General features: G+C 41.9%; 1 protein-coding gene across 2 annotated transcripts in view; it reads right to left on the bottom strand.

The window, feature by feature from the left end:
• Positions 1-14,314, bottom strand: part of pbx1a (pre-B-cell leukemia homeobox 1a) — a 109,319-nt gene that overhangs the window by 13,776 nt on the left and 81,229 nt on the right. For both annotated transcript variants that reach the window (XM_049598338.1, XM_049598339.1), the window contains 2 exons: positions 3,190-3,434; positions 134-324 (listed from right to left, as the gene is read on the bottom strand). In XM_049598338.1, the coding sequence (XP_049454295.1) occupies positions 134-324; positions 3,190-3,434 (436 nt within the window). The remainder of the gene's footprint in view (positions 1-133; positions 325-3,189; positions 3,435-14,314) is intronic.

The following is a 14,314-nucleotide window of genomic DNA, read 5'->3' as shown; positions in this document are numbered from 1 at the left end:
TTTAAACACGGATAGTTTAGTTTTTAATTAAAAGCTGTTAAAATGCATTTAGAATAAAAACTTAAGAGCACAACGTATTAAAACTAGAGGACAGTTTTGTTAGATTCTGTGCCCCACATGGACACACACAGACCTGGCGTCGAGGAAGCGCGAGCGCAGGATCATGACGGCCTCGCAGGTGCTCTGTTTCAGCTGCATCTGGATGGAGCTGAACTTGCGGTGGATGATGCTGACCATGCGCTCGATCTCTTTGGGCGAGATGGGTCGTGTGCGAGACTGCTCCCTCAGCAGGTTCATCACATGGGTGGTGAACTCATTGCACGCCTGGATGCACAGACAGACAGGATTCATAAAAAGAAGAACTATCATAGAGGCTCAACAGCTCCGCACAGAACAAAAGGGTGAAATTGGATTCTGGAGAGGCTGCACCTTCACTGGTAGGCCTCGGCCTCGCAGACGCAGGTCTGACAGTGTAACAGCACCACGCGTTAGAGGCAAGAAGAATAGTCTAAATTAAAGCAGCAGACACAGTGCGATGTTTCATGCCAAACAAATGTAGCGGTGGAGTCATACAGTGGAGGCAGCGAGACTTGCGGTGCACTGAATATTAAAAAGACTTCTCTTCAATGGAAGAGAAAATGTGACAAGTGAAGAGAAATCTAAAATGACAGCAGGCTTTCAGTCCCGTTAACGTTCAAGAGGTTTAAACTGTCTCCCTCTCTTTTTACTCCATCTTTCAGTCTACCTCGTTCTCTCTGTCTGAATCAGTCACTGGATATGACTGCATTCAGAGTCAAGGTGTCTGTTGCTTGTCAACACCAGGGTTACGTCAGTCAAAGTGATGCACCGAGCAGCCGTTCTGCTTGCACACACACGCCAGACACTACTCACTCATACACGCACGAGGTGTACGTAGCGTGGTGACACAGAAATGCTCAGGTGTGTATTGACTGTGACAGTTAGCGATGACTAGCCTTCCACGGGAGAAGATGACAAACCCAGGACGCTTTGACTTCCGAGGGAATGACAAGACGTTACAGTCTTTGGAAAAGAGCTGGTGTGTGACTGATATAATGGCTGCTTGCCTGCTGAAGATAACATCTCTGAAAGCATGGCTTGTCATGAGTTGGCCTGTGAGAGCTGATTTCAGGAGCATTATGCTTAGTTAAAAATTCTCAGGGAAATATCTCATCCATCGCTTATACAAAATGATTCCTATTTAGGTTCTCAGATGGAGCTTTTTCCAGCATGCACTGGACAATGGACAAGGAAAAAGACTCGGACACAATGCCAAAACTCTGAGCAATTTAGAGTCTTCAATTCACCTCAGCTGCATGTTTTTTCACCTTATTAGGAAACACAGAAACGTGATGGAGAACATGTTAAAAAAACGAAGGTCGAGTCTCCATCCCTCATTATTTTCTCGCATTTATTCATTTTATTTTTGTTATTCTAAAAGAGAACATTTTCTTTCTGCTTGCTCCTCTCAGCAGGGAGAGCTCAGAGGTCAGGCAAAGGTGTGACTCTGTGTAATATATCACCACTACATCTTTTGTCCCCTTGAAAAAGACAGTAAACATGTTTGCAATTTAATTAAGACACATATTTTGTGCATGTCAACAATGTAATAATTTATAAAGATTAAAATCACTGACTTTTGTATTTTTTAAGTTTTGCCTCTGTCCACCACCAGTCGACACGATGTCCAACTTTTTCAGTAGTTGCACATTTAAACAGAAAAGAGAAATTTAAAATTACAACACATCCTACAGTCGTCATCTGAGTAGTGGGAGGATTTTGGAAACATTGATATGTATCTATGTATGAAACAATGAAAGGAACTACTGCTTGAAAAGGTGGAAACAAAACACTGGACTGTGAGGGGAACATAACATCTAACAGTGCCTGACTCATTCCTATTATGGGGGTTGATTTTAAGGGACAGTTCACCCTAAAATCAAAACCTGTAGAGCTGTTTATCACTCTAGATTGTTTTGGTGTGAGTTGCAGAGTGCTGGAGATATCAGCTGTAGAGACATCTGCCTTCTCTCCAATATAATGGAACTAGATGGCACTCAGCTTGTGGCGCTCAGAGTGCCAAAAAATACATTTGAAAAACTCAACAGCAATGTCTCTTTCCAGAAATCATGACCTGGTTACTCAAGATAATCCACAGACCTTGTTGTGAGCAGTTTTATACAGGAACTATCTTCTGTCTATCGAACTACACCTACCAACTGAATCATCGTGTGGTAGGAAGGGTGCATCTACTCATTGACAAGAAGCTCATGAGTGTGCAACATGTAAACATTAATGGCGTCCTCCTTAGCTGAGCTGTAACGTTAGCTAGCTCAGTGGTTCTGCGCAGTTACACGGTTGGTGGTTGTAGTTCGCTATAGAGAAAACAGTTCCTACATTAAACTGCTCACAACAAGGTCTGAGGATTATCTTGAGTAACCAGATCATGATTTCTGGAAAGAGACATTGCTGAGTTTTTTTCAGATGTATTTTATGTGGGTTATGAGCACCACAAGCTGGCGGCACACTGGTGGTTAGCATTGTTGCCTCACAGCAAGAGGGTTCCTGGTTCGAAACTGGAGTAGGGGAGCCCGTCTGTGCAGAGTCTGTATATTCTCCCTGTGTCAGCGTGGGTTTTCTCCAGGTGCTCCAGCTTCCTCCCACAGTCCAAAGACATGCAGGTCAATTGGTAACTCTAAATTGCCCGTAGGTGTGAATGTGAGTGTGAATGGTTGTCTGTCTCTATGTGTCAGCCCTGTGATAGTCTGGTGACCTGTCCAGGGTGTACCCTGCCTCTCGCCCAATGTCAGCTGGGATAGGCTCCAGTGCCCCACGACCCCTAATGGGATAAGTGGTTACGCAAAATGAATGAATGCATGAATGAGCACCACAAGCCGAGTGCCATCTAGTTCTATTATATTTGAGTGAAGGCAGACATCTCTACAGCTGATATCTCCAACACCCTGCAACTCACACCAAAACAATCTAGACTGATAAATAGCTCTATAGGTAAGAGGAAAAATATGTAAGTTTGATTTTGGAGTGAACTGTCCCTTTAAGTTTTGAATGAAGTCTGAGGACCCCATTCATAGAACATGGGAATCCCATTGACAGTTATGTGCTACAAGAAGCTAAATAAACAAAAATCAAGAAACTTCTCTTCCTCCCCACCTGTTCATATTTCTCCAGCTCTGTGTGGTAAATTTGTCTGATCTGAGACAGCTTGGCCCGGTAGTCAGAGTGTTCCGCTGAGTTGTCTGCGCCGACCCCTCCAGTGGCTGCTGCGGCCGCTGCAGCAGCTGCCGACCCGCCGCCTTTCTCCGGGCCGGCCACACCCTCCGCCAGCAGCATGTTGTCCAATCGCATCAGCTGAGGATCTGGAGGCTCCTCCTCCTGGGCACCACGGATACTGAGCACTGCGAAGGACAGGAGAAGATGACGTGAGGGCTCTGATACTAAACAGTCCTGTTTACACGGATGTTCAAAATGACTGAGCAGCAAGAATTATACTACGACTGAGAAAGAGTCTTAACTCCAGCCTACTGAGCGAACTCCCTGAAATATGGCCATCGATTTAATAGTTCAAGTCTGTGCCATAAAATGCTGCAGCCTCACAGAGGCTGGCAGCTAGGCAGGACCATAAAACTATCATTTCATCGATTCTGACTATCATTTCATGTAGAAAAAAAAATTAACACAGCCTTTCACCAGAGTTCATCTTTCATTGCTCTCCTTATGCTCCTGCTAGGTTTTGTTTCTGGCTGATGGCTTTATTATCTTGTCAGATGCCATCTAAACAGAAAAACAAAGTAATAACACACGTTAGACACACTATATTAATGCAATGACACCTGGTTGAAATAAATCCGGAGAGGAGATTAGAGAATAGGAGCTAAATCAAATAGTTCCAACGCTAGATGAAGATACACGAACTGAAAACATGACGACTCATAAACAACAAAAAGTTGAGTAAAAGTGAAAGGGTCAAAACTCACAACCATTTTATTTGTGATTATTGAGGTTTATGATTTCAAAACTGACATCAGCAACAAGAAGATTTTTCCTCATCTTAATATCAAACCAGGGGTATTTAAGTTTGAATTATTTATTAGCTTTGATTTATTCATTTTCAATTTTCATTTTTGCTTTCAGTTCAGTCTGTAATAGTTTAGTTTTTATCAGTTTCACTATTACTTTTTTTTAATTACAGTTAGGGGGTATATGTCAGGGGCAAGATATAAGGAGTTCAGAAAAGGTGTTACAACACAAACGCAACACTTTGTGGAGGCAACTGACTCACAGTCATGCAGACATCATGGTCTCAGTGAACATATGCACCAGTGCCTCCTCATGCTCGTTGTGTTGATAAATTTGACCAAATTGACAAAGATTAAAGCTAAAAACACTTCTCGGTATAATTTCATTTTATTTTAGCTTTGTAAGGACACAATATATGCTAAGTTTTTAACTAAAATGGTTCTTCACACCTAGTTTCAGTTTCGCTTTAGTTAAATATAAAAACCCTGCATCAAACTGAATGCACAGTTATTTTGCTTCTCCTCACATCATACAAATACCCACTAAAATACCATTCTAACATCACAACTGGAACACCACTGCAGTACACATAGTTGGGATGATATACAATTTTAACATAGTTTACCAATCAAAAACACAATAAGTTGATCATGGTGAATTTCCATTACCTGGATAATCATGAATATCATGTCCATGCAGTCATTAAAAGAGACTGCTGGGCAACTGACAATAAAAGAGACTCAACCGACCTTTATCAAGCTTTGGCAATTTCATATTTTAAGATATGTTGCCATTTCAAAAAGCCTGGCTTTTCAAAGACATACTATGCAGGATTTTCCTTTAAAGGATGTATAAACTCATACAGAAGTAATCCCTCTAAATTGGTGGTTCCCAACTGGTGGGTCGCGGTGTAAAAGCGGGCTGTGAGTCCATTCTGAATTGACCGCAGGTGACTCGCGAATGTGTCCACGTTGTGAAAAACACACTTTATTTTTTAAGTACAGTGAATTCTGGGCACAGAGCTTTTATTCTGAAGTGCCGTTTCCTGCTGTAGAGTGAGTGACTACTTGACAGAGACAGCAAACTAGCTGGACAGCATGGCCAAACGGACGTATGACACTGAATATGTTAAACTGTGTGGACCTTTAACTAATGACTGAGGAGAAATCTGGACCTTGTGTCTGGACCAGTTGAGACCCACCACTCTATATCATCACTTATGACCTCGTAGTGTGTAGCGGTGTATTTATCTGTACAGACTCTGCCCTCTGACTGTTTTGTCTTATTTTCTGTGCTCGGGAAGTTTATGGGCATGTACCCCCAAAAAAGGCAGTGACCAGGTACCAAACTGTAAGCTGCAGGCATCACAGAGGCACAGCCATGAAAAAATGCAAATCTGTAAATCTCAGGTTGTCTTTTACTTTCTGACAATCCTGCATAGTAGACCTTGAAGACTGTTTTTCACTGTATGGCTGCAATAAAAAATATTTATTTATCCTACATTTGTTATTTGTAATGTAAGATAAACTGATTACGGTATTTTTTAGTGTCCCTTTAAAAGTTTTAAGCATATTTTGATAATTATTGGGATAGTATGGGAATTATTTTGGGCAGGATACTCATGACATGAAATTTTGATATTGTCTCACGCCTTATTCATGTTGTAATTTTCATCTGACCGAGGATGTTTTTAGGACTGTCTCTGAGGTCTGTTCACACACTTGTTTGGGGGTTTGAACCTGCACGTATTCACACACCTACAGGCGCTCAGCTCTCAACTGACACCCAGCTCCCATGGTGTGGAGACTGAAGTGTAAACACAGGAAAGACAGGCCTGCTGAGACAGACATGCACAAACAACATACACGATGTACATATAAATGAAGTCACACGGCCTGATGTTCTGAGACACGTATGTGACGCAGGCTCACGTGAAAACTATTTAAACACTGCTATTTTAACTACAGAGCAGAGAGTGAAAAACATGCAGGTGTTTCAGCATGGGTTTTTATTTTAGGATCAGCTGCACTGCCCTGCCTCTTTCTGCCACCAGAAGGCTCCCTCGGTAAAGCAGCAGAGTGTCCTGCTTTTCTCAGAGGTGCTGAAAACAGCCGACCAGGTGCAGCCCTCCATTCCATCCACTGTCTTCAAGGACAAAGACAAAGCTCAGGCTGCCACAACATTTTTCATACACACTTTAGTCTACGCATCTATCAAGACAGTTTCAGGAGGACGATCTAATACTCCACCCTGTATGTCTCGTCCATGATGACTGTAGACAGTGAGGGTAAATGACAGGTTGTGTGACAGAGCAGTAAAGTCACATTGTAGCCCACAGTCACCAGCGACGGCTCTTTTGTAATGACGATGTAAGGTTGAGTCGCCCTGTGACCTTTCTGGTGAGCAGGGGGTCCAGATGGATTCCCGAGGCCGCACGGGGAGCTCGTCTACCCCGGTCCTCCTCTTTTCAAGCTTTCAACCCCCCCTCCCCTCACTCCTCCTTTTTCCTTCCCTCTTTTTTCCTCCTCCAGCAATAACATCATCCATTCCCATCAGCTCCAACACGTGAGCAAGCTCAGCTCAAGAGGCAAATGTCAATGGCTATCAGACGGTTGGAAAAGGTCAGGAGTTCAGATGGGGAGCAGACGCATGTACATGTGTGTGTGGGTGCATGTGCACATGTGCTGGTAGATGAATATGTGGATATTTTTCATGTGAATCACACCAGCGGGAAATTATAACACTCGCCAATTTAATTCTGACAAAATAGTGGCACATCCCAACCAGAGGGGGAATCTAATGAGCCTAAGAGTGATTTATTCATTCCCTCCAAGTCCCCGAGTGCACAACTAAAAGCATGAAATGGATTAAATAAATACAATTAATAAGGAAAATCAAACAATTCACTGTGCTGTGGCATAATTACCCTAACCACAGCCATCAGCTTTATTTATTTCTGTTCAGTAATAGCAATGAAATCGATTAGACCTCAATGCCAGTCAGAGTGCTCGTTGTGAACTCTGCAACTATACATTAACATAATCACCTGACAGAGAGAAGGCCCCTCTTTTACAATCCATCTCATGCTCCCTACACTTGTGTTATACACCAAAAACCTTTTACACACACTTTGTAGTCTATTAGCAACAAAGGCATGGCGTCCATACTGCTCCGCGATTCCCTCATTCCACGGACAGTCACAGATTAGTATCTATAAAAGGAAGATGGCCATCATCTCATCTTGATCATTACCGACAGACTTAATTGAACAATGAGAGGACACAATTCCCCCTCTCTGTCGCTTCCTACCTCCCTCCCTCCCTCCTTCCTCCTCTCCTTTTGTGCATGCTCTTGTATAATTCCTTCCCTGAGATGTGGGGCACTAAAACCCAAAAAGGCAAGGCATAAAAAATGAATACGTATCATAAACAATTCCCGAGCCGTTTCCTGAATAATGAATGGAATTCTAAGAATAAGCCTTTGTTTTGGTTATTGACTAAATTAATTTCTGCTGTTTTACTTCCTTAAGGGCTGGCTCATACCCATCGCCACACTGCCTGCTGTTTGCAGACAACAGGAGTGTAAATAAACATGACGATTAAGCCACCCACTCATACGGGGGGAATCGAGGTGCACGCACACACACACGCAACACAAACATACACTTTGTCCATGTGCACACAGGAAAAACACAAAGCTATGCACATTGGCAGCCTACCCTGAGCACCCAGCCTGGCGCCCTGCAAGTGCTTTTAAATGAAAACATGTTTAATTAATGATGTTGAAGTATTCTGTCACAATTAGGAAGATTTACGGTCAAACAAGGCAGCAGTGATGTCCCTGACAGCCATGATGAAAGTTTACCCTTCTTGCCTCTGACTGGCAGCTAGCAGCCAACGCTGGACTGGATCCATTTCCCATCAATACAGTAATGCAATACACTTCGCAGCACTGTAGTGTATATGTGTGTGTTTGTGTGTGTGTGTCCTTCCTTGCCTAGCGCTTGTCCACATCACATGACCCCAGAGAGGGGCAGGCAGTGGCTGTGCTCTGTATTGATTGTGTGGGCACACGTCATCTAGGGTTTCAGCAGTTAATAAATCAGGCCTGCTCCTGACACAACCGTGTGTGCATGTGTGTGTGTGTGTGTATACATTCGTGTGTGTGTGGGCCTGTCACAGACCAGTCAGCAGGAGTGAAAGCGACAGCCACATGATAATGTAACATCACCACCATTCATCCCTGCCACACAGCATTCTGAGACAAAACAACAACAACCTAGGAACCTGAAAAAAAGCAGCGTGATTTACAGCAGACATGACAAGTATCACTAATACAAGTTCCTCCCCTCCCCGCTCCTTCAAGGAGTTCAGCATCCTGCTCTCATCTGCATGTGATGCAAGCCCAATAAAGCAGACTTCATAAGACGCAGCGCGTATTTCACACTGACCCACACACGAGAGGAACACTACAGTGCTATTATCATTAACACTAAATGAATATGATGTTACATTACATCTAATTTACTGTATATGTGGTCATTTCCACTGAATTGAATCTGAGCTTTATTAAAGAAAGGGCGACCGTTATGGATTTACTAATCAAACCTCACAATGAGGTCTATGCCATGAAAACAACATGATCTAAATGAACTATAACTACGTTGTCGGACGATATATTGTTGCAGAATTAATTGCGATAAAGGACCATTTTATGTCACGATAATATAACAGCTTAATAATGCAAATACACCCTTTTAAAGAACATGAACTTTTAATCATTAAAAATATTCAGACATAGGAATTATTAGTAGTATATTACCAAATAGTAAATAAATAAAACGTAAATAAAATAAAACCACGCAACGAAAACAACAGATAAATTTGACTCGTGAGCTCTGTTAATAAAAACTGCACTTAAATAAATATGAAACATTTTGGCACAGGGGTAAAAAGAGAGTCATTTATCCCTTAAAAAGAAATGTACAAGGTTAGGCTAGTTTTATTGCCACTGATTGTAAACAAGTCGAGATACACTCATTTATGTTGCTTTAATTCATCTAGACTTATTCTCCTAAACTTTCAGACTGGTTTGTAAACACCAAGAAAAACTCCTGTTAGCCTCTATGTTATTTTCTTTTTTCCAATTAAATCTTTATTAAAACAATTTTTGTGACAGTCACGTGTCAGTTACAACCGCAACAGTACAGAGCTAACGAAACAAAAACTGCTTGAGTAAATATACATATTACAGCCTGAAGGATTAATGTATCTATTGGTTATTATTCCAGTCCAGTGTCATCTTTTTGAGTCTTGTATAGAGTCAATTTCTCCCATTTCATTTCTAGTTGTGCTTCATGTAGTCTCAGTATGTGTCAATTTCTCCATTAAAAAGATTTGTTCTACAATTGTTAACCACTGGTCCTTAGCTGGTGGTGTTTCTTTACCCCAGCTCCTAGTGATAGCTTTCTTGCTTGCTGCTAACAATATTTTAGCACTAGCAAAAACATCTGCTTCAGATAATTTACACAGAGAAAGCTAACGTTTCTGGGATCTATGGAGATTTCATTTAGTTACTTTTCAGTTTTGGTGTAAGAAAGAAACAAATCAGATTCTCCCTGGTTCGTGAGTTAGTGGTTAAATGGTGTATCATCCACATATTAGCCTCGATGTTATTTCCACTTCACCTGGTTCACTGTTGCTCTGTCGGTGTGTGTGGAGGAGCTGCCTAAGCTTCGCCCACGGTGAAAGACTACAGAGCAGAAGCAGTGCGACCAAAATGTGTCACAGCTTAACACTTACGACCAACGCCCAAACCTTGTAATGGTCGGGAAAACCCTGCTGTTTATTCTGGCATCATGTTGGCAACACTGTAAACACACAGGCATGTACCATAATGTTAATAACAATATTAACTAGCTGTGCAATGAATGAACATGACCTTGATAGTGTCCAGTACACAATGTTCATTTATTGCACAGCTAGTTAATAATGTAATTATCATATCAGGTCTACTTGTGTTAATAACACTGTATTAAATGTTCATTTGTGTAATTTTAGCTGAAAGCTAGGTTTGTGTTTTATCCATGAATCTGTTGAAAGAGTGTCTCACCAACTCAGCAGCATTACACTCTGTTATATGGTCGGACTTATGACGGACAGTTAAAAAAAAAAAAAAGGATCTAAACTGATGCAATAAAATCAGAAGATGTCGTCTTTTTTTTATTTCATACCTTCTCCTTCCTGGTGAAGTCCTGGTGCCTAAACTACCCACAATGCAATTCAAACACTGACAGATTGGTTGAAGTTTCAGGTGCGTTATGCTAGGAGCTTTGAGCCACTGGCCCCAAGGAGAGATGAGGCGTTCAGGAGGTCTGTAGAGCTGAACCCGAATATTCAACTATTCGGATGTCCGTTCATTGGGTGGGAGTGCACTTTAAATTTTAAGATTCAGCCCTTTGTCTAACATTGTCTCAGATTAAGAGCCTATTATCATGAGCATTTTTGTAGGTCTTTAATTTATTCATGTTAACAAAAATTGTCACAAGCAGCTCTTATGACACAAAAAGTGGAGAGGTAGGACCCAACCAAACCCATGGGATTACAATCATGCAGAAAACACACCCAACTTTTGGATTTGTTTTAAAAAAACATGGATGTTAATTAAGACATGTGTTGCAGCACTATGTCGTCAATCTCAGCCGAGAACAGAGAAATGTCTGGCTTTTCAACTGTAACGTCTTCGGTCCCAACCGACACTGACTCGACTGACATCGCTCGGGTTGGGTTAGTGTAAAAATGTTGAATCCGGTCAGATATCAAAAGCTGGACTGGACTGGACTAGTATACCAAATTCTACGAGGTGGAACATAATGATACTGTGCCCCAACAGTAACCAGATATCCGAATATATTGCCACGTATTGTAACATCAAAACTCTCTGTCACTGAATCGATTAAATATGCACCTCTTGTAAAGGGTTTGTTTAGATAATTCCTCATTTCAACTATGTGAACTGTCCATTGCAAAGTGAGTGACTATTGCAAATAGAAACAGGGCGACTGGTAAAAGTTTAGCTCAAAATTGCGCTTCGCATCATATAAGATACCTTTTTATCGAAAATGTTGCCATAGTAGCGCAGTCTTCTTGAGAGACTAAGTACTATGTTTCGTCCAGTCACCCCAAAAAACACACAAACCTTCTACTCAACAAAGACAACATGGCCGCTTTTCCCCCCTCTCACTTCTACGGAAATATGATCCCTTCACGTTACTGTGCTCGGCTCACAGTCGGACACTAGAGGCTGTGATGTCCATTAACAAACATGTAAACATAATATTTCCTTAATCATGTTGTTAATCACGTTAATCGCACGGCATCAGCACAGTTTGCTAATGTAGGATACTTTTTAATTTACCAGAATGTATCATTATGTCAAATGCCGTTTCAGCCTCGTAAACCGGACCAGACAAAAACCAGGTATCAACCCCACTCCAGGCTTTGCCTAAATAAAATCGTCTGAAATCGGCTAAAGTAAGATTTCTTTCTAAACTTAGTGCTACAGACATATTAAGCAGAAAGTACTGAGATTCAAACTCCAGCCCTACCAATAAAGCAATCACCATAAAATGCAGCACTGTGCCATATTTCACACTCTGCCTCACATAGGAGAGGTAAACTACAGTGCTAAGCAATGCTATTATCATTACTGTGAACACTAAATGAATATTATGTTGCATTATATCCAATTTACTGTATATGTGGTCATTTCTACTGCATTGAATCTGAGCTGTAATAAAGAAGGACAATCATTATAAAATTAGTAATCATAGCTTAAGTCTATGCAATGGAAACTACTGTTATGAACTAAATATTGTGTTGTTTAAATGGTGTTAAAATGTTCTGTACTTTAAGCTGAAAGCTAGATTTGTGGTCTTTCCATGAACTCACGGGAAACTTTCTCAGGCCCAAAATGTTCTCTCCATCACCAGATAATGGGAAGCTGTACAACCTCAGTACACAAGGGCATAGTCATAAAGTACCTCTAAAACAGCTTTATGTTTTATCAGCCATCTCGAGTATCATGTGCAGAAAGGGGGCAGAGCTAGGGTGTTGTATCTGACACCGGGTGGGGGGATGGGGGATACCAAGGACAAGGAAAAATACCAAAGAAATACTGGAGGGACAGGCCGAGACGAGGAGATGTGGATGGTACAGGCAAGGAGGGAAGAGAGTGATGGAGGGAAAATGAAAGGCGAAAAATAGAAATGGAATAGGAAAGCGAGGTGTCAATTAAAAAAATGAACCCCAGTGCATTTGGGAGGTGACAGCTGGTGGGAGACGAGCTGACAGGCGTCACATTAGGCGGATTTGGTGGCCGCTCCCCTCATCCCCTCCTTTTTTTTTTCCCTCCTCTCCCTCTGTCTCTCTCGCTCTCTGGCTTTCTCCACTGGCGATCGGTAGTTTCTCATGCGGCAGTGGTGGCGGCAGCAAGCGAGGCAAGAACTCAGCTTGGTGTTTTTCAGAACAAGTTCCCCCTGCAGCTACTCCTAATAACGGTAATTATCGTCATCATCTGAGGCTTAAGCAGGCCAGTTTGAGGCCTGAGGGGCTGGCCTGATAATGAGGCAGCCAGCGCCAGAGGAGAAGACCATTCAGAGCGCCGCCCTGCCACCAACACAGAGCACCCCCATTTAAAAGCCTTCATTAAAATAATTCATTATTCAAAATAGGCAATACATTAGCCCCCTGGCTGTCAGTCTTTCTTAAGGTGTCTTAAAATATATATCTTCTTGATTGAATCAAACTCATGCTCAGCCCATGCAGTTTTAACAGCTCCAGGCTGCACTGGAAACCACGGTGACTGAATGGCTGAGGAGAAGTCACGAGCATGTGGAGCAGCGAGCTACACAGTCGGCCCTCAAACACAGAGACAAAGACATGTATGGAGAGGCGACCATGCACGGGAAAGTGTAGAAATTACTGGTCACACTAACTTTTTTCCTAAAGCTTTGACACGGCTTGGTATGGTCTCACATTTCCAATGTTTTTTAGGCAATAAAGGTCCTTGAATTTGAACCTGGGACGCTGCAATTTAAGATGACCTCCCAAGGAGAACAACAGCATCCAGTGCTCCAAAACAACATGTTTATACTCAAGTGACAAAGCCCTATATCAGCCACAGTAATTATGACAGGAGCAAAGGAGGAAGTCAGGTGATGCCGTTATAGGTCTGCATACAGATGAGGTCGGGGTGAACTGATGGGTCACAAAACACCAAACTTTAATGGGCTTTTTTAATGGCGAGTCAGCGCCGTTATTTTTAAGTATGAACATGATCTTTCCATAACTTTAATCACTTTATGACCACGAATCTGTATAACATTAGCAAAGTGCTCATTTTAACCAAAACCACGAACAAAGTCCTCATTTTATTTAATATTTCCCCGAACTTAACCAAGTCGTTTCGTGCCTGAACCTAACCAAACATTAACTGTAGCATTGTCGCATCATAAAACTGATTTAATTTTCAACAGCGATTTGTAACAGTTCTGGAGGCCACAGAGAAATGATGCCATTCTGCAGAATTTGGAGGACTTGTGTAACTACAAGGTCAGCATCTTAAAGGGGCCTTTATGCCTTAAGAGAACGGCTTGTCAGGTGGTAAAACAGGCCTAGAAGCTCACACAATTTCTGTTTTCAAAACTGACACTGACATTCACACCCACTTCACGCAACCATCAGCCACTTTTTCCTCTTTTTTTTATTTATAAAAATTTGTCACCTTTCCTCTGCATGAAAGCCAGCATTTCACTCAGCCATTCAGTGTCCCCACTGAAATTTTTACTAAAAGATAAACGTAACAAGGCTAGAAAGCACAGCTGGTACCGGTGTATCGATACTGAGGAAACTGAGTGTTGAAACCATTTCAAATAATCAGAATCAGTGTCAATGAATCACTTTGACACATAACTTTCTACATGATGGGACAACAGGTCATACAAACTAGTTCTTTCAATGCACAACCAGTCCTACGTTAACAAAGCAACAATTTAGATCAGGACGTATCTGATGAAAGAATAAGTAAACAAGACTAAGGGTGTTTTCACACCTGCCCTGTTTTGTTCGGTTCAATCAAATGTAAGTTTGTTTGCCCCCTAAGTGCGGTCCGTTGGGGCAGGTGTGAACACAGAAATCACACTCAGGTGTGCACCAAAACAACCAGACTGAGAATCTTCTTGGTGCAGTTCATTTGTGGT

This window comes from Epinephelus fuscoguttatus, linkage group LG15 (assembly GCF_011397635.1).
Source record: "Epinephelus fuscoguttatus linkage group LG15, E.fuscoguttatus.final_Chr_v1".
NCBI lineage: Eukaryota > Metazoa > Chordata > Actinopteri > Perciformes > Serranidae > Epinephelus > Epinephelus fuscoguttatus.
The sequence above is the reverse complement of the archived record's forward strand: the minus strand, read 5'-3'. Positions and strand labels throughout refer to the sequence as shown.